The sequence below is a fragment of the Anser brachyrhynchus genome (assembly GCF_964034855.1).
Source record: "Anser brachyrhynchus genome assembly, chromosome: 9".
Lineage (NCBI taxonomy): Eukaryota > Metazoa > Chordata > Aves > Anseriformes > Anatidae > Anser > Anser brachyrhynchus.
This window is the reverse complement of record NC_137703.1, coordinates 15,198,869-15,219,895: the sequence shown is the minus strand read 5'-3', so window position 1 is coordinate 15,219,895 and position 21,027 is coordinate 15,198,869. Positions and strand designations below refer to the sequence as shown.

At 56.7% G+C, this 21,027-nt stretch overlaps 2 protein-coding genes across 4 annotated transcripts in view; one reads left to right on the top strand and one right to left on the bottom strand.

The window, feature by feature from the left end:
• Positions 1–59: 59 nt before the first annotated feature.
• On the top strand, positions 60–15,366 carry ANO7 (anoctamin 7). 2 transcript variants are annotated; one of them, XM_080604975.1, is made up of 23 exons: positions 60–2,807; positions 5,492–5,666; positions 5,827–5,893; positions 6,134–6,291; positions 6,550–6,657; positions 6,812–6,948; positions 7,070–7,127; positions 7,438–7,548; positions 7,632–7,797; positions 8,236–8,326; positions 8,408–8,504; positions 8,798–8,941; positions 9,030–9,167; positions 9,386–9,484; positions 9,590–9,692; positions 10,265–10,376; positions 10,861–10,915; positions 11,153–11,250; positions 11,392–11,546; positions 11,912–12,117; positions 12,343–12,485; positions 12,948–13,038; positions 13,117–15,366. In XM_080604975.1, exons 2-23 carry the CDS (start codon positions 5,553–5,555, stop codon positions 13,429–13,431), a joined length of 2,766 nt encoding a protein of 921 aa, XP_080461101.1. In that variant the 5' UTR covers positions 60–2,807; positions 5,492–5,552; the 3' UTR covers positions 13,432–15,366. The 2 variants fall into 2 exon arrangements, with proteins under 2 accessions (XP_080461101.1, XP_080461100.1); XM_080604974.1 differs by having other exon boundaries at positions 5,480–5,666.
• The window catches only part of HDLBP (high density lipoprotein binding protein), a 39,756-nt gene continuing 33,128 nt past the window's right edge, over positions 14,400–21,027 (bottom strand). For both annotated transcript variants that reach the window (XM_080604966.1, XM_080604967.1), the window contains exons 24-28: positions 20,623–20,766; positions 20,272–20,457; positions 18,195–18,311; positions 17,602–17,730; positions 14,400–16,877 (exon numbers count right to left, since the gene is read on the bottom strand). In XM_080604966.1, coding sequence (XP_080461092.1) covers positions 16,791–16,877; positions 17,602–17,730; positions 18,195–18,311; positions 20,272–20,457; positions 20,623–20,766 — 663 coding nt within the window. In that variant the 3' untranslated portion in view covers positions 14,400–16,790. The remainder of the gene's footprint in view (positions 16,878–17,601; positions 17,731–18,194; positions 18,312–20,271; positions 20,458–20,622; positions 20,767–21,027) is intronic.

Below are 21,027 nucleotides of genomic sequence, written 5' to 3'. Positions count from 1 at the left end.
CGACTGTTTGCCACAGACTGGAGCATTTCTACTTGAAGCCACTTGCTGACTTGTATTGACTCTGTGACACCTTCAGATTAGTGATGTCCTTGAAAACATCACTGTCCCAGATCCAGACTCAAAGGAGGTTTGTAAAAATGTGGAAAGACAGTGACAGTGTTAACATGGGGAAGAATCTGGTAAAAATGCTCATACAGGTCATCAGATCAGAGTGCTAAATATCTCTATGTAAAACTCTGTGGAGTGTGTGTGGGGGGGACAATTCTATAGCAATTAGTTTTTTGAAGTACAGTTATGACGGAGAGAAGTCTGAGCTATGGAAAGTGTGAGGATATACGTGGCTGGATGAGCTGCCTTCAGAGAGCCACTAGCAATATAGCATCTGTGTTTAAATGTAGAGCTTTAGACCAAGCCTAGAACTGGAGAAGGAGTTTGAAAGAATGAGGTTACAGGGGCTGTGGGCTCCACCTGGGGAGGTGAAGGGATCTAGCCTGTGTTTTCGGATTTTTAATTGGTAGTTATGATTTCATTTGCCTCCTGATTTCCCAGGGTTTGTCAGAGCAAAGTATGGTAGATGGCAAGGCATGCTGCTCCTTCCTGGGCTGAAGTCAAGGCTGCCTTCGCTTTCAGATTTCTTCCAGAATAGGGCAGTGCTGGATGTGGCCTGCAAGCTAGGCTTTCAAACCAGCTCCTCAGTGATAACTCACTTTCTGAAGTGAAGCTGGAAGCTTCCGTGGGCGTTCTGGTTTTTAATAAGAATGAGTGGACACACTCTAGAGGAAGACGTTGATTTAGTATGTCTTAAAATGTGTTTAATCTCGTAAATGCTCTCAACGTCCCTTGGTAGAAGTTCTCCATGAAGCCCACCTGCCTGGACTGCAGTTTTGCCAGCATCAGCCGGGAGAGAAGTAAGACACTGCTCTTCCTTTGTAAGGGCTTGTCGCTGACGCAGAAGGAGAGGGTGAGATTACCAAGGTGTAGTGAAAGCTGTTTCACTGCCATGCAGTCTGTCATGGTTACTTGTTCTCTGCTCAGTGACTGCAGCCGTTGTCAAACTGTTCCGGGCCAGCTGCAGCAGGCTTTATTTGTGATAGGAGTCCTGAAGTGCTTTTGTAAATACAACCTCTTACAGCGTTCAGGAATTGGTGACTGCAAGATGATTGTTCGGGTTGGACTGTTCTGTGGCCACTGTATTTGGCGTTGTCTTTTTATTGTCATTTGTTTTTTAGGAGTACTAAATCCTATTATTATTGATGTTAGTGTGTTTATTAATGCCACTGGACAGCAAGGTGAGGGTTTGGTGGCACTTCATTACAGCCAGTATTTGCACTCAAGAAATATGAACCGTGTCCTGCTTCTGCTGAATGTGGTGATGTGGCAGTCAGCCCTCTATACCTGTGTTTGATCTGGGCAACTGAACTTCATTCCTTGAATGTCCGGAGAACCTGCCTGGAAGCACTTGCCATCTGCCGGTGTGTTTGTCTATCAGCTATGTCATTGCTCCTGGGGATAAAAGCTGTGGTGTGGATGTTTTAACGTGTCCTGCCTGTGCTGATGCATGGGCTGAGAGAACTGAGAAAGTGGAAGCTACTCGCTCTGCAGCCGACTCGGGAGATTTTGGCACCTGCTCAGTTTTTGCAACTTTTGTCCAGTGAACCTGTGAGGTACCTGGGAAACATTTCGTGTGTGGTCTGTAGCGCTTGTAAGGAACATAGCAATGAAATATGAAAGCTGCTCAAGGGATACGTAAGTTGGTTTGTGCTGTGAGGTCTCCAGCCACAATGCAAAATTCAGTCTGTCATCTAAGATACGTATCCCTTTCCTCCATCAGGGATTGAACAAGAGCCGATAGCGATGGGGTGTTGGTGCTAGCATGAGGTGTGCTGCCTGACAGCCTGAAAGGTTTTGTTGAACCACTGCCCATCAGAGCTGAAAGTCTCACGGTGTTATTGTCAAACCACAGAAAAATACATGAGGAAAAATGACATGTACTGTTTGAAAACTAGCTCTAGGGTGAGCAAGAATGACTGAACAAATCTAATTTTCAGCTCATTCAAATCTGAAGTAGATTCGAACTTTTGGAAGCTGGGAGTGAATCCTTCCCTCTTCAGCGTGAGACCAGTGGCATTAAACAGGGCAGGGTGTTCTCTCCTCAGGGAGGCTGTCTCCATTTGCAGGCCGCTCGTGCTCCGTGTGGATTGTGATGCCGTGGAAGCTTCGGCCGGAGCCGGGGGGGTGGCATCTCCCAGCTGTGCCTGTGCTGGGCTTGGGACGGGGTCACCTCACCCACCTGGGTGCCCGCGTTGGAGCTGCTCAGCTCCCCTTGTGCTCGCGGGAGGTTTGGGAGATTCATCTTGTCCTGAGGCAGGTGCGTGGGGTTGGTGGGTGGAACTGTCTTCTGCACCCCGCAGTGGCTGTAAAAGCAGACAGAGACAACCAGCTTGCGCGTGGGCACCTCTGTCATTCAGTGCCCCCGGGCTCCCTCACAGCTGCTGCCTCCTCAGCCAGCTCGCGGGGATGTGGCGCTTGTCCCCCGCCTCGCTGGCATGTCCCCAGAGCTCTGCCGCGTCCTGTTTGTTCAGGGCCGTTCAGGTCCCCACCTCCAGCTCAAACAAAGGCAGGGCCTGCGCCGAAGGAAGGTGCTCGCAAGCCTGTCCCCTGGCCGTACCCCTCACGCACACGGTCCGGCCTTGCCCATGCTGAGGAGCGACTAAAAAAATGCTGGGTTGAAGCACCTGGATGGGTGGGTGACGCTTCCCAGGCCCTCGAGGAGAAGCAGGACCCCTCGCTGTGTGACGCTGTGGGAGGTAAGGGAGGGAAGCCACGGGTTTTCCAGGCATCTCCCTAAGGTGTGAGGCACCAGCTGGCGGGGCAGGAGACACAGCCCCTGCTTCTCGGAGCCTTGTGGTTGCTTCCCCAACACGAGGGCCCGATCCTGAACTGCTGTGGCAATCGGCTGGTATTTTTATTGATGTCTGCTGGGAGCAATGAGCAGGTCCTGCACGTGAAGGGGCTCTGCTGCAAGGCGCTCCCGGGAGCTGCTTCTGGAGCAGTTTGCTCAGCACAGATCTGTGTGTGACAAAAGGGCTGCTGGCTGTGATGGGGGCTTCTTAGGGGGTAGATGGGCCCTGAGCTTTTCAGGATGTTAGATACGGGATAATGGGGGTGCTTCCTTGGGGAGGTTTCATGCTTGGCCCTTGTCTCCCCACCTTGCTTTTGGCCATGGCGGTGAGGTGCATTTGGATAACGAGCGCTTGCCCCACCGTGCTGCTTGCTGGGGTGCTTCTGGTGACAACTGTGGGCAGCTGCTGGGTGCATGGGCTCTGCTACAGCCTGAGATGAACCAAACCAGTAACCAACTGGCTCTTTAGGCCATGGGACTCTCTTTGGGAAACCTGGTCTACTGGGAGCTGATGGGGTTCATCTGTTGGAGGAGGGGAAGAGCATCTGCAGTTACAGGGTGTTGAAGAGAGCTTTAAACTAAAGCTGGCAGGGGAGGGAAACCTCATTGCTAGCTCTTGTTCTCAAGGGGGACGTCAACTTCCCAGATGTCTGCTGGAAATATGATAAGGCAGAGAGGAGACAGTGTAGGAGGTCCCTGGAGAGTGTGAAGGATAACTTCCTGACGCAGGTGGTGAGGGAACCGACTGCAGTCTTGGACAGAGTGATCGTGAAGAGTTTTTGATCTTTGGTTAAGTAAGGAAGGCAGTTAGTGGAACTGCTACCTTGGATTTCTAGAGGGCAGGCTTTGGCCGGTTCAGAGACCTGGTTGACAGAGTACATTGGGAGGGGGTTCTGAAAGGCAAAGGAGTCCAGGAAGTCGGGACTTTCCTCAAGAATGAAACCTTGAAGTCCCAGGAGCAGGCCATCTCAATGCCAGGAAAAAGGCTGGCAGGGGAGAAGAGCAGCATGGCTGAACAGAGAGCTTCTGGAACTCAGGGAGAAAAAGAGAGTTTATGACCTCGGGAACAATGGGCAGGCAACTCAGTTTTTGTTGAGTTCTCCCTTGAGTTGTGCAGGGAGAAAATTAGAAAGGCCAAAGCCCAGCTGGAACTCAGTTTGGCTAGTGCAGTAAAAGATGATACAAATAAATATTTTATAAATACTTTTGTAAATACATCAACAGTAAAAGGAGGATTAAGGAGAATCGACACCCTTTATTGGATGTGAGGGGAAACAGTGACAAAAGGTGAAGATAAGGCTGAAGCACCTACTGCCTTTTTTGCCTCAGTTTTTATTAGTAAGGGCAGTTGTTCTCCGGGTACCCAGCCCCTGAGTTGAAAGACAGTGACAGGGAGCAAAATGAAGCTCCTATAATCCAATGGGAAACTGTAAGTGACCTATTACATCATCTGAATATTCACAAGCCTATGGGGTCAGATGGGATCCACCAAGCGGTACTGAAGGAGCTGGTGGAAGTGCTAACCAAGCCGCTTTCAGTAATTCACCAGCAGTCTTGACCAGCTGGGGAGGTCCCAGTTGGCTGGAGGTCCGTGAGTGTGACGGCCATCTACAAGGAGGGATGGAAGGAGGACCTGGGGAACTACTGGCCTGTCAGTCTGACCTCAGTGCTGGGGATGTTAATGGAGCAGATTACCTTGAGTGCCATCACATGGCACGTACAGGATAAACAGGTGATCAGGCCAGTCAGCATGGGGTAATGAATGGCAAGTCCTTCTTGACTTACCTGGTCTCCTTCTATGACAAGGTGACCCACGGAGTGCATGAGGGAAAGGCTGTGGATGTTGCTTACTTGGATTTTAGTAAAGTGTTTGACAGTTTCCCACAGTGTTTTCCTGGAGAAACTGGATGCTCATGGCTTGTACGGGTGTACAGTTTGCTGGGTGAAGAACTGGCTGACTGGCTGGTCTCCAAGAGTTGTAGCAAGTGGAGTTCAATCCACCTGATGGCTGATCACAAGTAGAGTTGCCCAGGGCTCAGTACCAGGGACAGTTTTGTTTAGCACTTTCACCAGTGACCTGGACTGAGGACAGCTTTGCAGAGGGACCGGGACGGGCTGGCTGGCTGGGCCACATCCAGCCGCACGACATCCAGCAAGGCCGGGCAGCGGGTGCTGCGCCTGGGTCACCACAACCCTGTGTAGCGACACCGGCTCGGGGAAGAGTGGCTGGAAAGCTGCCCAGCAGAAAAAGGACCCGCGGGTGCTGGTCAACAGTCACCCGAGCGTGGGCCAGTGCTGTGCCCGGGTGGCCAAGGTGGCCGACGGCATCCTGGCCTGCGTCAGAAACAGCGTGGCCAGTGGGACCGGGGAGGTGGTTGTCCCCTTGTGGTGAGACTGCACCGCGAGCGCTGCGTCCGAGTTGTTGGACTTATTCCTGGTGGCGAGCTGAGCAGGGTCCTGCCTTGCCCAGCTCGCGTGACAGGCAGGCAGGAGCTCCAGGCTGAGGGCCTGGTGGAGGAGCCAGCAAGGCTGCACACACCTCCGGCATCAGGACCCTGACACCACCGGGGCGCTCAGCCCTTCTCCTAGGCCTGGAGCACCTCTGTTGGCTTCTCAGCACCTGGAGTGGCTGCTGGCATGAGGGCTCGCCATGCAGCGGAGGAGGACCTCGGATGATCCCCACAGCAGTCTGGTAGGACAGGACAGCGGCGGACGAGTAGCCTGCTATGGGAGCCTGAGCGAGGATGCTGTGGAAATCTCCCAGGTGGGTGGCCATACCATGGGGTAGGAGAGGAACCAGGGCAGCTGTGAACAGGGCAGGTTTGCCAGTTTGTTCTGGGACAGTCCCCTGCCCTTGTAGGTAGCTAGCAATCCAACTGTTTGGGGGCTACCAGCTCTTATTGCTGTTGATGCCTTATTTCCAGGCTGGCAACACATCCCTGGGTGAGAAGAGCACGGCCAATGTCTTCAGCGACGGCTGCACAAGGATAGGTGAGGGAGAGAGGCTGATCTTTGAGGTCGGTTTCCTTTCATCGTGGCGAGAAGGCAGGGGCTGGATAGGCTCCCCTGTTGGGCTGAGGAGGATGGGGAATGTCCTCCATCTTCACAGCTGGAGCTGGTGGCAGCATGGCCTGTCGATAGCAGCTGATCCCTGGCAGTCTTCAGAGCCTCAGCCTGTCCCTTATTAGGGTCTTTGAGCTTCCTGCCACGAGCTCTATCTTCCTGCTGCAGATTTCGTCCTTGTGTGGGAAACAGTCCCCAGGGAGCTGAGCGGGCAGAAGGGCAGCCGTGAGAACAGGGCCTTGCAAGAGAGATCCACCACCCTCCACAGGACCTGGCGGAAGAAGTTCCTGGACAAGCTCCATGCTGCTGGCCTCCACATGGAAAAGGTACCCAGGGACCTGACCTTCTCCCTGCTGCATCAACCGTTGCTCAGGGATGATGGCATTGCGCCCTGGCCCCAGTAGAGCAGCCCGGGCTTGCGGGGAGCCAAGCAGGAGCACATGGCGGGACCTGATGAGGGCTCCATCCCAGTGGGCTGGCTCCCGGGGGCAGTGAGGGGTGGCTGGGCTGATCCTGACAGATCCTGCAGGGCCCTGTACCGGTGCCAGCAGCCTCATCCCCACCCGGGCCTCCTCTCCCACCAGCACACGGCCCGCGTGGAGAAGAAGGTGGTGCACTACCTGCTGCTGAGCGCGCCCTGGAGTGTGCTCTGCTACTATGCTGAGGAGCTGCAGCTCCGTGTGCCGTTGCAGGTAAGGCCAGGGTGCCTCGGCACTCCGGGTCGGGGGACAGTGCCACCAGCACTGCCAAGTGCCCAGGCATTGTGCTGCACCCCACGGTCCCACGCTTTGCTGCCATCTCCCTCCCTCTCCCTCCTTCTGAGACGTTTTGGCTGTGTGTGCTCAGGCGCTGCCCAACCAGACCTCCCACTGGTCAGACAGAGTGCTGCGGCAGCTGGGCATCCCCAACGCCATGGCCCAGGAGGTCCCCAGCCTGCCACTGGACTACTACACCTGCCCCTTCAAGGTCAACAAGCTGCAATGGTAAGCACCCCAGGAGAGGCTGCGCAGGCCATTCCTTCCCTCTGCCCGTGCACAGCACAGCCAGGAGCAGCAGCTCCTCACCCCCACCAGCATCCTAGGGCCAAGCTGCTCCTCTGTGCAGGTTCCTGGGGAGCGACAAGCAGGACACCTTCTTCTCCACAACTCAGAGGCACCAAATCGTGAGCACCAGGGGCTGCCATGGTCCCCTTCCCTGGTCCTGGGTGGGCTGGAGGGTCTGGGGGAGCAGCTCTGCAGGCAGGTGGCACAAACATGGGGGGTGTCAGATGTCCCCAGATAGGTTGCTGTGTGTAAAATACCACCGATGGGATAGAAGGTATGGGAAGAGACCCTCCTGCTGCTGGTCAGTATTTGGGAAAGGGCATGACAACGTTTCGGAGGATCAGGCTTGGAGGCGAAGAGTCAACGGGTGGTGGGGACCCCAATCCATGTGGCTGAAGCCCCCTCCCTGCCTCGTCCTTTCCTCCGCAGCTCTACGAGATCCTGGCCACCACGCAGTATGGCTGCTCCAAGGAGCGGGAGGTGGGGGTGGACCGGCTGCTGAGCGAGGGTGTCTTCGCTGCCGCATTCCCGCTGCATGAGGCAAGGCATAGTCCCAGCCCCGGGGCTCCCTGACGGACCCACAGCCCTGGCTGGGCCCTCGCCCATGTCCCCCATCCTCGTAGGGCTCCTGCGAGGCCCCGCCGGAGGGGCCAGCCTCTGGCAGCCCCAGCCCGCGCCAGGTCCTTTTCCAGTACTGGGCCAACTGGAGGAAGTGGAGCAAGTACCAGCCTCTGGACTACGTCCGCAAGTACTTTGGGGAGAAAGTCGCTTTCTACTTCGCCTGGCTGGGTGAGCGCCACCGGCTCCAGAGCAGCCCTCAGCTCCTGGATGGGGTCCCCGGATGAAATGTGCTCATCCCTGTGCACTGCCTCGGGTGGGAAACCCTTGGTGGCCTGCCAGTCCTGGTCATCTTCAGCCCTTCCCCAGCACATCGGGGCTCCTTTTGGGTCCCTCCTCCTGGGCCCAGCCTGCTTTTGCTGGAAGCAGAGCGATGCCCACCTTGGTCCTGCCTGTGTGTGGTTGCAGCTCTGTCCCAGGATGTTCTCCAGTTTGGAGGCACCACAAGTCAGCTGTGACACATATATCTAGAGCCTCAAGTCCGTGTTCAGGTCTTCCAAGCCCTGTGTGGCTTTAGGCTGGTGCTGGGCTGGGTTTGGGCAGCACTTGTCCTCGGGGACTGCGGTGGAGGCCGACAGGACTCATGCTGCCTGTCCCTGCTGCCCGCAGGCTTCTACACGGGATGGCTCTTACCCGCTGCCGTGACGGGGACTGTGGTGTTCATCGCAGGCATTTTCCTGGTGTTCAGTGACGTACCTGCGTAAGTGTCCCCACCTCCCCAGGGGAGAAACGGTGAGAGTCTGAGCTGAGCCCTGCTGCATGCTCCTTCCCTTGCCTGCAGGCAGGAGATCTGTGAGAGCAAAGAGCAGTTCTGGATGTGTCCGCTCTGCAAGTCCTGCCCCTACTGGCAGCTCTCCGACACCTGCAGCACTTTCATGGTGAGGTCCTGGCTCCACAGGGCAAGCATGGCGCCAGGGGTAGAGCTCCATCCCTGCGGTCACTCGTAGGGCCGGGTTGTGGGATGCCCGCAGGGATTTGCCCTCTTCACTCCTGCTAATGTAAGACCGTGTCCCTGGGGTGGACATTAGGCCGTGTCTCCACGATGGACATGGTGGATGTGAGACCTTGTCCCCATGGTGGACAAGAGACCATGTCCCTCAGGTGGGCTGGGCCACGTTAACCAGCAGCTCCCGCTGCCCTGGCCCAGCCCTCATGCCTGCTCTGCCCACAGGCGGGCCGTCTCTTTGACCACGGTGGGACCATCTTCTTCAGCATCTTCATGTCCCTATGGGCAGTGCTGTTCCTGGAGTTCTGGAAGCGGACAAACGCATCCCTGGCACATCGCTGGGACTGCTCTGAGTTTGAGGACATTGAGGTGGGGTCCAGCCCTTTGCAATACATTCCAAAACCATATGGACAAAAGCCACCGGATGCCTCTGATGCCTTTTCCCCCTCTTTCCCAGGAGCGGCCCCGGCCCCAGTTCACTGCCATGGCTCCCATGACGATAATAAACCCTATAACTGGGGCAGAGGAGCCGTATTTCCCCAAGCGCAGCCGCATCCATCGGATTGTGGCTGGTTTGGTGGTCATTATAATGTTGGTAAGATCACAAGGGCTGGAGAAGTGGGATGTGGTGGAATGGGATCTGTTTGAGGAAAGAGCGTGTGGATGAAGGTGGGGATGGATGCGTGTCCTCTGGCTCTTCACCAGCTCAGCGCTGGAGCTCCCTCGCAGCTCCTGGTGCCCTGGGATAATGGTGGAGTTTTCCTTTGATGCAAGCTCTGATCCCTGCTCATACACAGCGCGCTGTGTTTGCAGATTGCCATGGTGGTGATGTTCGTGGTCTCCATCATCCTGTACCGGACAGTTGTTGCCATCCTCCTCTCCAGCTCAGGGTACTTCTGGTTCGTGGCTTCGGTAAGAGGTGGTCAGAGCTGCTCCAGGCCAAGCGGATGGGCTTGGTTTGCCAGCTCATTTGCCGCACTCTGCTGTGTGTGCTCTGCCTGCTTGCTTCCCCTGTAGGCATCGCGCATCGCCAGCATCTCCAGCTCAGTGGTGAACCTCTTCTTCATCCTCATCCTCTCCAAGATCTATATTTCCCTGGCTCATCTCCTTACCAAGTGGGGTAAGCTGGTTAGGGTCCTGCAAGCTGGACGGAAGGAGCCCTTTGTAATGGCAAAGCACCAAACCCAACGAGCTCGGTGCTGGGACGCAGCCCCCCAGTAGGGGCTGGCTGATGTCAAGGGGGAAGCTGAGTTGTGTGAAGTAGAGGAGAGCTGGGGAAATAGGACCTTAGGTGAAAAGTGTTTGGGCTGCAGAAAAAAAAAAAAAGTGAGTACAGGGATTCACTTCTGCTCAAGATTTTTTTTTTTTTTGGGGGGGGGGGTGGAGTGTTGTATGAAGAGTTTTGAGCTGACTGCTGGGGCTTGGGGGAGAAAAGTGCCTGGAATATTTTTACCATGTATAATGTGGTACACAGCCTGTTTCTGCTGAGAAGAGGGAATGAAGTTTATTTTTTTGGTGCAAAGCACACGGGTGTCTGGACATCTTGGGCTGACTTTGCGGGTAAAGCAGCAGGGTTGGGGCCGGGGCGCTGAGGCTCTGTTAGCACTGAGCGAGTCAGGGTGACAGCCACCATGAGGCAGGCAAGCACCTCAGAGCAGCGTGGGGCCACATCCCTGTGCTTCCCCCTGGCAGAGATGCACCGCACCCAGACCAAGTATGAGGATGCCTTTACCTTCAAAGTGTTCGTCTTCCAGTTTGTCACCTTCTACTCCTTTCCCATGTACATAGCCTTCTTCAAGGGCAAGTAAGTGGTAGGTTAACGGTTGGACTGGAGGACCTTGGAGGTATTTTCCAACCTAAAGGATTCTATAATTTGATGATTCTAAGGCCCGTGGGGGAAGAAGGGCCCTTCCCGCTCCCTCTGGGACCGCTGGGCTCTGCAGGGCTGGGCAGGGCGGCCTTGCAGGGCTGAAGGGCCTGGAGTGCTGCTGCCACCTCAGGGGGAGCACCATGGTGGGAGGATTGGGCCCGCCGGAGGGCTGGGGGACCCCCTCCTTCGGGGACACCACCGCCAGCTCCCTTAGTGAGGGAGACGACGGGTCCAGGTCTACCAGACCAGGCCCTTTGCTCGGTGACCCCTTTCCACAGCCAGCAGCAGAGCAGAAGGTGGGGTGGCAGAGGGTGGGCTGAGCCCCCGCATCCCCCGGTGATGGCCCTCATGGCCCAGGGAACAGGGCGGCTGGAGGGAGCTGGGATGCCCGCTCACGGCTCTGCCGTGGCTCCCACAGGTTCGTTGGCTACCCTGGGAACTACCGGAGCTTTTTGGGCATCCGCAACGAGGAGGTGAGCGTGGTGCAGGGGGCTGGTGGTGATGTCGGCTTCGGGGCCGTGCCAGGACACGGCACGGTGCCTGTGGGGCATCCCTGAGCTGTGCTCACCCAGCAGGATGCATTCCCCTGGCTGCCAGCCTGGCCCAGGCCGGTGCTCACCGTGGTGACCCCATCCCCTGCTCGGGGTCTGGGTGCTGGGTCTCCCCCTGTGCCAGGAGCTGCGTGCTGAGGGCCCCCCCTCTCCCCGCAGTGCAGCCCAGGTGGGTGCTTCATCGAGCTGGCCCAGGAGCTGCTGGTCATCATGGTGGGGAAGCAGATCATCAACAACGTGCAGGAGGTGGCCATCCCGTGAGTACTGCGGCAGCAGCACCCATCGCGCACCCTGTCTCAGGGCAGGGCAAGCCCTGAGCGGTGCGGAGGCTCCTCTGGGGGGTGCTTGGCCGGTGCCGCAGGCTGCGGTGTGGGACACAGCCCCTCTTTTCTCCCCAGGAAGCTGAGGTGTTGGTGGCACAAGCACAAGCTCCTCTCCACAAAGAAGAAGGCCGTCGGGGAGGGTGGGCCGGTCCCGGTGGAGCAGGCACCCTGGGTGGTCAACCACCAGCTGCTGGCCTTTGAGGGGCTGTTTGATGAGTACCTGGAGATGGGTAGGAACCGGCCCCGCACCCGGCCATGGGGAGGGGGAGAGCACGGCGCCAGGCTGTGCAGTCCCAGCGAGGGGAGCCCCTTTCCCTGTGTCCGCCTCCTCCCTGCTGGCCTGGGTTAAGGCACAAAATATTCCTCTGGGGCTGGGCTTTATGCTGGAGTCCAGCCCGAGTCCCACCTCAAGCCCTCCTTGGGGGCTTCCAGCTCTGTGCCCACGTGGGGCCTTGGGCCTCGGTGAGGCTCTCGCAGGCACCTGGAGCTCTGGGCTCTGCTCAAGTGGGAGCAGTGGGAAGGGACTGGGAGACGCTGCAGTTGTCGCTGCTGCTCTCAACCTGTCCTTCCCCTCTCCTCCTCTTTTTCCTTCCAGTCCTGCAGTTTGGCTTCATTACCATTTTCGTGGCTGCCTGTCCCCTGGCACCCCTCTTTGCCCTGCTCAACAACTGGGTGGAGATCCGCCTGGACGCCCGCAAGTTCGTCTGTGACTACCGGCGGCCTGTGGCCGAGCGGGCACAGGGCATCGGCATCTGGTTCTCCATCCTGGAGGTCATCACCCACCTGGCTGTCATCAGCAACGTACGCTGGGCAGCGGGGTGGCGGTGGCAGCGCTGAGGGGTTGCAAATGGAAAATCAGGGAAAAAAGCTCTGTTGGCTGGCTCAGTGAGGAGGGCGGGTCTGCCTTTGCAGAGGTGCGCTTCGTCTGGGACAGGCAGGCAAAAAACTCAGAGCCGTGGGGCAGGGCGGCGGGGCTGGGGCCTCCCCCAGCTGCGGGACTTCTCCAGCACCTCTCCCTCCCCCCAGGCCTTCCTCATCGCCTTCACCTCCGATTTCCTGCCCCGCGTGTACTACGAGTACATCCACGACAGCAGCCTGCGTGGCTACGTGAACTTCACCTTGGCCTACGCGCCGTGGGACTTTGTCCAGCAAAGCAACACCATGTGCAGGTGGGACCTCCTTCCCACCTCGGCTTTTGGCTGCTGCCACCTCCTTCCCAGCAAGTATTTCGTTCAGCACAGAGGCCGTCAGCCAGGTCCAGGCTGTCCGCCTGCTTTCCTGAGCTGCTCATCCCAGGGTTTGCCCAGCACGTGCCCATGGGCTGGGGCAGGGCAGGTGGTGTGGGGGCAAGCAACCTGCCTTGGTGACTCCCCCGGTCCCTCCCCACCCTTGGTTTAACGTGCCTGAGTGTTTTGGAGCAATGACTTCAAAAGCTCTCCAGCTGTGGAGAGATTTGCTTCACCAGAGGAAGAAAATGTCACAACCTGTCTGGGGAGATGGCCAAAAGTGCCCCAGGGCTGGGCTGCCTGCTGCTCGTCCCTCTGCCGCGATCACATCCTGCGGTGACGCGTGATGGTGACGCCAGCCGCGGGGCGGGTGGGTGCAGTGATGGCTGCGTGTGGCTTCTACAGGTACAGGGCGTTCAGAGACCAGGACGGAAATTTGACGTTGACCTACTGGCACCTGCTGGCCGTACGCTTGGGCTTCGTCATCGTGTTTGAGGTACCAGCGCCAAGCCCCGCGGGGAGACACGGGTGCTGGGTGGAGCTGTGCCAACCCCTCCGTCCCTCTCGCTTCCAGCACGTGGTTTTCTTTATTGGGCGTGTGATCGCCTGCCTGGTTCCTGACATTCCTGAGTCAGTGGAGGTCAAGGTGAAGCGTGAGCGGTACCTGGCCAAGGAGGCCCTGGCTGAGAACAAGGTGTGTGCAGCTGCCTTTCGTGCTGGTTCCGTGGTACCTGTACGGAGCTCCAGCACCTTCTGCGAGTGCAAACAGCAGCTCCCTTTTTCCATGATTCAGGTCCTTTTGGAGAGACGGGAGGCAAGAAGCAAGGCCAGCACCGCGGATCCAGCAGCAAGCAGGGACTGGGAAACCGAGCAGGTTGAGGGCAGCTGAGAGCCGCAGCGTGCCCCAGGACCACAACCTGCTCCTCCTCACAGCAGCGTGGAGCCGTGGGGCAGCATGCCGGCCGGCCAGTCCTGCTGGGCTGGCTCAGGGCAGCTCTGTCACACGGACACCAGGGTTAGGCTGCTGCTGCAGGCGGGGAGGGAGGCAGCCAGCTCTGGGCATTTGTCCAGGCTCATTGCGTTACTACGAGGGAACTGCCCCGTGGCGTAAATGAATTAAAGGTGGCCGGCCACACCGAGGTCCTGGGCTGGTAGGCCTCCCTGCTGGTGCTCAGCTAGCAAAGGCAGGCTCTTGCCTGCAGCTGCTGCTAGGCTGGTCAGCACAAGCACAGGTTGACTTGCCCCCACCTGGGGTGAGTCGCGGTAGGGCTGCCTGGACTGGCTGTTGCTTCTGCTGTCTCCTGCGCCGGGTGCTTACCGTAACCGCAGCGGGAGGGTTTGCTCCTGCCACCCTAAGTAGGTAGGCAGGAAACAGTTGAGCTGTGGGAAAGCTATGGGGACCCCACGCGAGGGTGGGAGGTGTGCTGCTACCCTTTGACATGGGCACCATGGGGGGAAACAGCCCCTGAGCAAAGCTTTGCTTCTCAAGAGCAGCAGCTTGGCCCTGGCAGGCGGGCACTGGGCAGGAGCGAGAGTTGCAGAAGGCAGAGGTTCTCATCGGGGTGGGCAAGAGGGACTGCAGCTGCTGCCTCCCTCTCCTCCCCTGTACCAGCAGCAGCCGTGGCATCACCTTGCTGGCTGTGAGCACGTGGGTGCCTTCCTCCACTGTTGCTGGGCGCTGCTCTCACCTCCCCTCAGACCAGCGTTCTCCGTGCGCATCCCTCCTCAGCAAGGGCACTGCCGCAGCAGAGGCTCACACGTGCAAGCTGGGGCTCCTCAAGTTGGGCTGAACCCAGCCAAGCAGGGGCTGCCCTGGATCTCAACCCACCGGTAGAAATAATATCCGTGACACTCCAAGCTGTTTCAGGTTTTATTTTAGAATTTATAAAATTCCAGTGTCATCCATACTCATGAGCCTTTTTACATGTTTGCATATAGTCTCCAAATTCCAAAGTTAAGGCCAAGGGATCATTGCTATGGAAACGTACAATATGGAAGACGTCAGAGAGGAAATGGACACATGCCACAGTCTGCTGCGGAAGGAGGGTGGTGGGGGACAGTACTAGGTACAATCACTTCATGACCTTCTTTAGAGTGGAGGGTCGGGCTGCGGGGCAGACCCAGACAGTGGCGCCCCAAATGTAACTCAAGCCTAGCTGTGCAACTGGTGAGGGCAGGGGGGCATAAAGAGGAAGGGGGGGGGTAGGCTTGGCGACATAGGACAGACCTAAGCTACAGGGGTATAACCATTTTCTGACAGACACGGATGGGAGGGTGTCACCCTAGTTCTGTCTGCCCCATCCTGTTAGCCGTCTCCCGGGGGAGGCAAAGCCACCCCATCCTTCAGGGGAGCTGGGTGCCCTGCGGCAGGACGCAGTTAGCTTCAGCCACATCTCGAATTTACAGAGAGCACTCTGAGATTTTGGTTCAACTTCTGCATAGCAGCCTCTACCACGAGGAGCTGGTGGGGGAAGGAGAAGCGTCGTCGGCACGTCAGGCCTGTCGGACAGAGCTGAGGGTGCTGGAAAAGGCAGGAACGCTGGGCCCAGCCTGCCAGAATTCCTGCCTTTGCCCCATAAGCAGCACTAGAGAAGAGAGACTAGGGACTCCTGCTTGTCCAAGAGCTGAAGCAGCTGGGCTAGAGGAATGGCTCAGACTACAACCTTCTGTAGGACAGAGGCAGGGAAAGGAGGGAACACAGGGACTCCCTGCCCCCTGCCTCCCTCCACAAAGACACGGTTTTCCTCTTACTGGCTGGAGAAGCTCAGGCACAGCTCCCTCAGAGCAAGCCATGGCAGGGCCCAGGCACAAGCAGCCCAGAGTATAGAGCACGGATCACCCTCTCCAGCCCATACAATGGAGGCCTCGGGGAGGGCTTGACACACAGCACTGTCAGCCCCCTCGCTTTCAGTTCCCCTGTTCCAGCAGAGCAGAAGCCTGACTCACCGCCGCTGCAGCCAGGGGCTGCTGCTAGGCTGTGGCAAAAGCCTTGGGGCCAAGCCCGGTTCTAGCTCAGAAAATCCTGCGGTCCTCTCCCATTCACCGCCTGCACGACCGTGACCGCTCTCAGCTTCCCTTCAGAGGAGCTCCCGCAGCCACTCCACAAAATGCTCCTCTTGCTTCTCCCCCAGGGTTCTGCTCTGGGTGCCAGGGTGAGAGTTGGAGCAGCTGCTCACCCACCTACGCTGGGAGGCCACCATCATACTGACTTTTGAGGTAGAAAGAAGGCAACAGTAATTGGTGTCCCTACCGCTCATGCTTAGAAGCTGCAGGGCTCGCAGCATCGCAACAGCTTCTCAAGGCTCCGCTTCCAACCAGCTTCTCTTGGGCCACGCCAACCCCAATCTGTCCCATCCAGTAACGCTGCCACGTGCTGGCTCACCTGCCTGCCCACACGGCTGTTGGGAAGGGTGCGCAAGGGAACGCGGGGAACTAGGAGTGGGGTCTGTCGTCACGCACTGGAAGACTCATCAAGCGTGCAGGCTGGGGCTGTGCTCGGTGTGGCGCGAGGGAGCGCCCGCCACGCACTGCACTCCGAGGTGTTCACCTGACCAGGGTAGCCGTACTTTGTTCTGGTCCCTTCCATCTCTGCTGCCTCTACAGCCTACTGAAGGTTTTGTTCCTTGAAAAAGTTAAGTTTCTGACCTTTTAGATTATTTTAAGCTCTCCCCACAGTCAGCTATCAGCATTAAATGAATTTTTGGCAGTTCAAAGGAAAAAAGTTGATTGCACTCTACAACGGTAAGGTAAGGCCTGGGATAAACACAAAGGAAAGAGGGCAAACGTTTTGGCTTTAGAAAGTCAAGGAAATTTATTTCCTGAGGTCATGAGACAGGAAGTAGATTCCTAGCCACAGTAAAGGAGGTCTCCTAATGAAGGCGAGAATGCCTAGTAAGACATGCTCAAGAGAGCAGATTTTTCTGCTAGCGCTTGGGAAGCTGTAAATCTTAGCCACTTTGAGTCAATTATGAAGTTTCTAACAAAAACACACACATTTAGTGTTTGAATCTGACTGGAAGTCTTGTTCCAAAGAAGAAAAGTATATCCATCAAGAGATGAGAGTGAATCCTAGCCATGGTGATAGCTGAGGGGAGCGGGATGGGGTCTAGCACTCCAGACACCATTAGGAGACCTCTTGGGGCAATTGACTTGTGCTCCAGCCGCTGGGTCAGATTTCAGACAGGAAGAATTTGTGGCAGGTTAGTGTCAGGTCAGCGGGCTGGAGGAGATGTTTCTGCTTCCAGGTCATTATCGTTTGGGTCCCCAGGGAAGAGTCTTGGGGGCGACTTGAGCCCCAAAGCTGGGGAAATCTTCAGAACTGCTCATATCAGGGGCCTAGAGCAAACAAAAAGGGAACAAGTTAAGCTCCTGCCCTGCTGTGAACCTGTACAGCACCCCTGTGCTAAGCAGCATTTCCTGTGTCCCATGGGCAGAGACAAGGAGCGAGGGCTGAGCAGGATCATTACGTCCTTTGGACTGCTCTAGGTGGACAGTTGAGCCTCCAGAGACGGCATCAAGGATGGTGCGGACAGAAGCACACAGCAGGTGGATCAGGGGCTCTGAGAGCCCAACCGCGGTAACTCGGTCGCTGGAGCAGGGTCAGGCCACCGGGGCAGCTGAGAACAGAGCTGCCACGTGCCCCAGTTCACTGCTCCCAGACAGAACACAGCTACAGACACTGAGCTCGTTCTGTGCTGCGGCAGAAGTCAGAGGTGCCAGGGCCCCATGGCAACCCCTAAAACCAACATGACCTGGCAGGACCCTTTCCGGTAAGGACTCCCCGTCCCCAGCAGCCCCACTGTATCCACCACAGGCAAGGCGTTTGGAAGAGGAGACAGCAGTGCTTTGGAAGCTGGAGGCAGAGCCTAGGCTTGCCCTCAGCTTGCCCAGGCCACACGGACCAGGACAGCCCCTCACGGCCTTCTTCTCTGCCACCAAGGAGAGAGGAGGGAGAGCGCTGTGTTTTCCCAGTTGAAACGGGAGGGCCAGACCCCAGAGCCAGCCCTTGGCAGCGCCACACTCCCCGTGCCCCCATGCCCGCAGCAGAAGCAGCACTCACCTTTTCATTGTTGACAGTGGCCCAGGGGGCATCTCTCACCACAAAGCCCTTGGATGGGGCCTTGGACTCTTCATGGGAGGAGGGCTTCATGTACACCTGCATTGCCTCGTTGTCCACCACATCTGCAAGCTGCAGTCACATGGCCCAGTTAGGAGGCGGATCGTGACAGTTCCTCAAACTGGTGTAACCCCTCCACCCCCAAACTACACCTCAACATGCCGCACCCTGTCCAAGGTCACTAGCCTGTTCCACGACCACTGAACACGGTGTTTCTCCGCTAGTTTGAGGGCCACCAACCCCTAGGCTGCAACCGATGCAAGCTGCAGCAAGGCAAGCACGCGCACATCTTGGTGGTGTCCCAACATGCTCGTTCGCTGTCCCCTCCTGGACAGCGGGGCCAGTCCTTGCACAGCCTGGGGCTCTGCAGCCAGTGGTCTGAGGGACAGCTGCAGACCAGGGCTGACTGCAACCCGCACAAAGATGGAGTTCTCTGATGCTGTGGTAGAAAACACCACATGGAGATACCTCAGACATCCAGCTCTGTGGTTGAGGAAATTCCTGCTAAGCAAATTCCAGATTTGCTAAACACTTACATATTCTTCCTCCAAGTTCAGGATGTGATCAATAGCTTCTTCCACGTTCTCGGGGAGTCCTGTCACGGTCACACAGTTGGGGTCAGGAGCTCCACTCTGGGGAAAGCGAATATCCACCTGAAACACAAAGAAACACAGAAATTACACCTGCACATCTGAAAAGCTACAGACTCCCTTAGTCTTTTGTCACTGGATTCACAAAAGAGAAAAGCCCCGATCCATTCACTGCTTCAAGTCTGTTTAGGAGCTCCGCACTTCAGACACCAGGGGATTCACCGGAATACACCTGGCCTGAAGCCTGTCCGCTTCCCCTGTGAGGAAGGCAGAGCAGAGCCTGCAGTAACAACCCACAGTCCAGCAGCCCCTGCTGCTCTCACTGCCCAGAGGCCCACCAAGCTGAGTGGTGTGGTTGGAGGGAAGGGATGCCATCCGGAGGGACCTGGACAGGCTGGACCCGTGTGAATCTCATGAAGTTCAACAAGGCCAAGTGCAAGGTCCTGCATCTGGGTCGGGGCAATCCCAAGCACAAATCCAGGCTGGGCGGAGAATGGATTGAGAGCAGCCCTGAGGAGAAGGACCTGGGGGTGGTGGTTGCTGAGAAGCTCTACACAAGCCAGCAATGTGTGCTTGCAGCCCAGAAAGCCACCCGTACCCTGGGCTGCACCAAAAGCAGCGTGGGCAGCAGGGCGAGAGAGGGGATTGTCCCCCTCTGCTCTGCTTTCATGAGACCCCACCTGGAGCCCTGCACTCAGCTCTGGGGCCCCCAGAGCAAGAAGGACAGGGAGCTGTTGGAGCGGGTCCAGAGGAAGTCACAAGTTCAGCCTGGAGAAGAGAAGGCTCTGGGGAGACCTTACAGTGGCCTTCCTGTGCCTAAAGGGGGCTACAGGAAAGCTGGGGAGGGACTCTTTGTCAGGGGATGGAGTGATAGAACAAGGAGTAATGGTTTTAAACTAAAAGAGGGGAGATTTAGATTAGATCTAAGGAAGAAATTCTTCACTCAGAGGGCAGTGAGGCCCTGGCCCAGGCTGCCCAGAGCAGCTGTGGGTGCCCCATCCCTGGCAGTGCCCAAGGCCAGGCTGGATGGGGCTGGGGGCAGCCTGGGCTGGTGGGGGTGTCCCTGCCCAGGGCAGGGGATTGGAATTAGATGATCTTCAAGGTCCCTTCCAACCCAAACCATTCTCTGTGCAGTGCTGTGGCAACAGCACAGGGCTGGATTTCCAGACAGTGTCCTCATTCTGCTGCAAGCATCCTTGCCATCAAGCCATCAGCAGGAGGCACAATAAGTTTTCTATCTCCTCCACAGACAGAGTAATCCTGGCTGACGACCATTTTATGTAGTTGGCTTAGTGTTTCCCGTACACAGCCACTGAGGTTTCTTCCAGCTTGCCTTCCAGATGGCTGCAGGGAAGTCACACAAGATGGGACCAAAACCAAAGGCTGCTCATTTCAGAACAAACCAGCTTGTTTCAGCAACCAAGACCTGCCAAGATGCAAGTCCCAAAGGCTCATCACTCTGAATTCATGTTCATTAACGGTCCCTGTAGTAAATCACTCTGCTACTGCCACATGCTGTCAGGGATGCAGGCCCCTGCCCTTCCCAGGCTGAGCTGGCTTTGCCAAAGCCTTTCAGCTTCCAGCAGCCAAATCTGGAAACCTGAAAGTGTATTTGGGAATCTGAGTCACAGGAATCAACGCTGGCTTAGACAAAGAAATCCACAGGATCTCCTCTGAGCTGAGCTCATGCTAAGGGGCTCTGGGTACAGTTCCCTCCCACAGCTCCCCAGTGCCAGTGACTGGCCAATTCCAGTATGTGGAGCAGCTCACTCAGCCACCTCTCCCTTCAAATGACTATCTGGGACCCCATCTGGAAGAAATTCACTGAAAGGGGACTTTGCTCCTACATTTGCAATGACACCTTGAGGGAAGCAGAACAGCACTGTTTTTTCTTTGCTTCTGTTCCAGCTGGAGGTGCTCAACAGGCACAAGAAACAAGGACCACAAGATGTGAACCTGGCACTCCTGAATTCAGACCCTAGTACCAAACAGCTCCCCCAGCCCGTGCTGCCCCACCGCTCACCTTGAATTCATCCATGATTTTGCGGATGGCTTTGCCACGTGCACCAATGATGCGTGCGTGAACACGGTGGTCCAGAGTCACATCCTCAGAGACCATCTGCTCCAGCTCGCCAACAATCTTCATGATGGCATCCCGGGCAGCCTCAGCATTCTTCTCATAGCCAGTGATGGTGATCTGGTCTTGGGCCTGGGGCACATGGAAGCACGTGAGTAACCAAGCTCATAAGCAGCTACGCAAAACTCCCTGCTACTCCCTTTTATCCTCCATCTTATTCAATAGCAGCACAGGGAAGTCAGAGCCCATGCTCAGAGACAACCAACAACCCTCTGTGTGTCCCCTCCTCTCTCTCACCTGGCTTTCATCATCCTTGTCAGGGAACTGGATGTTGACCTCATGCTCTGTGCGGATCTGGGTGATCACTGCTCCCTTACGCCCAATGATTTTAGGGTGATACTTGGGATCCACAGTGACTGTCAGCTTGAAGCTTCGCAAGGCCTGGAAAGAGAGAATCAGAGTGAGGCACACCAGCAGGGAACACACCCTGGCTGCTCCACTGACGGCCACGGAAGTCCCAGCATTCCTTTTCGCTTCCGAGATTCATGGGACAGATTCTGCAAGGTCCTGCCTGAGTGCACATGGCTACAGAAGAGTACCCAGAACATTCATCTGCAGGGGCCTCGTGCTTTTTGCCAAGTTCAGCAGGAAACTACAGGTAGGAAACAACTACCCAGATCATCCCTCACACTATTTGTTCAG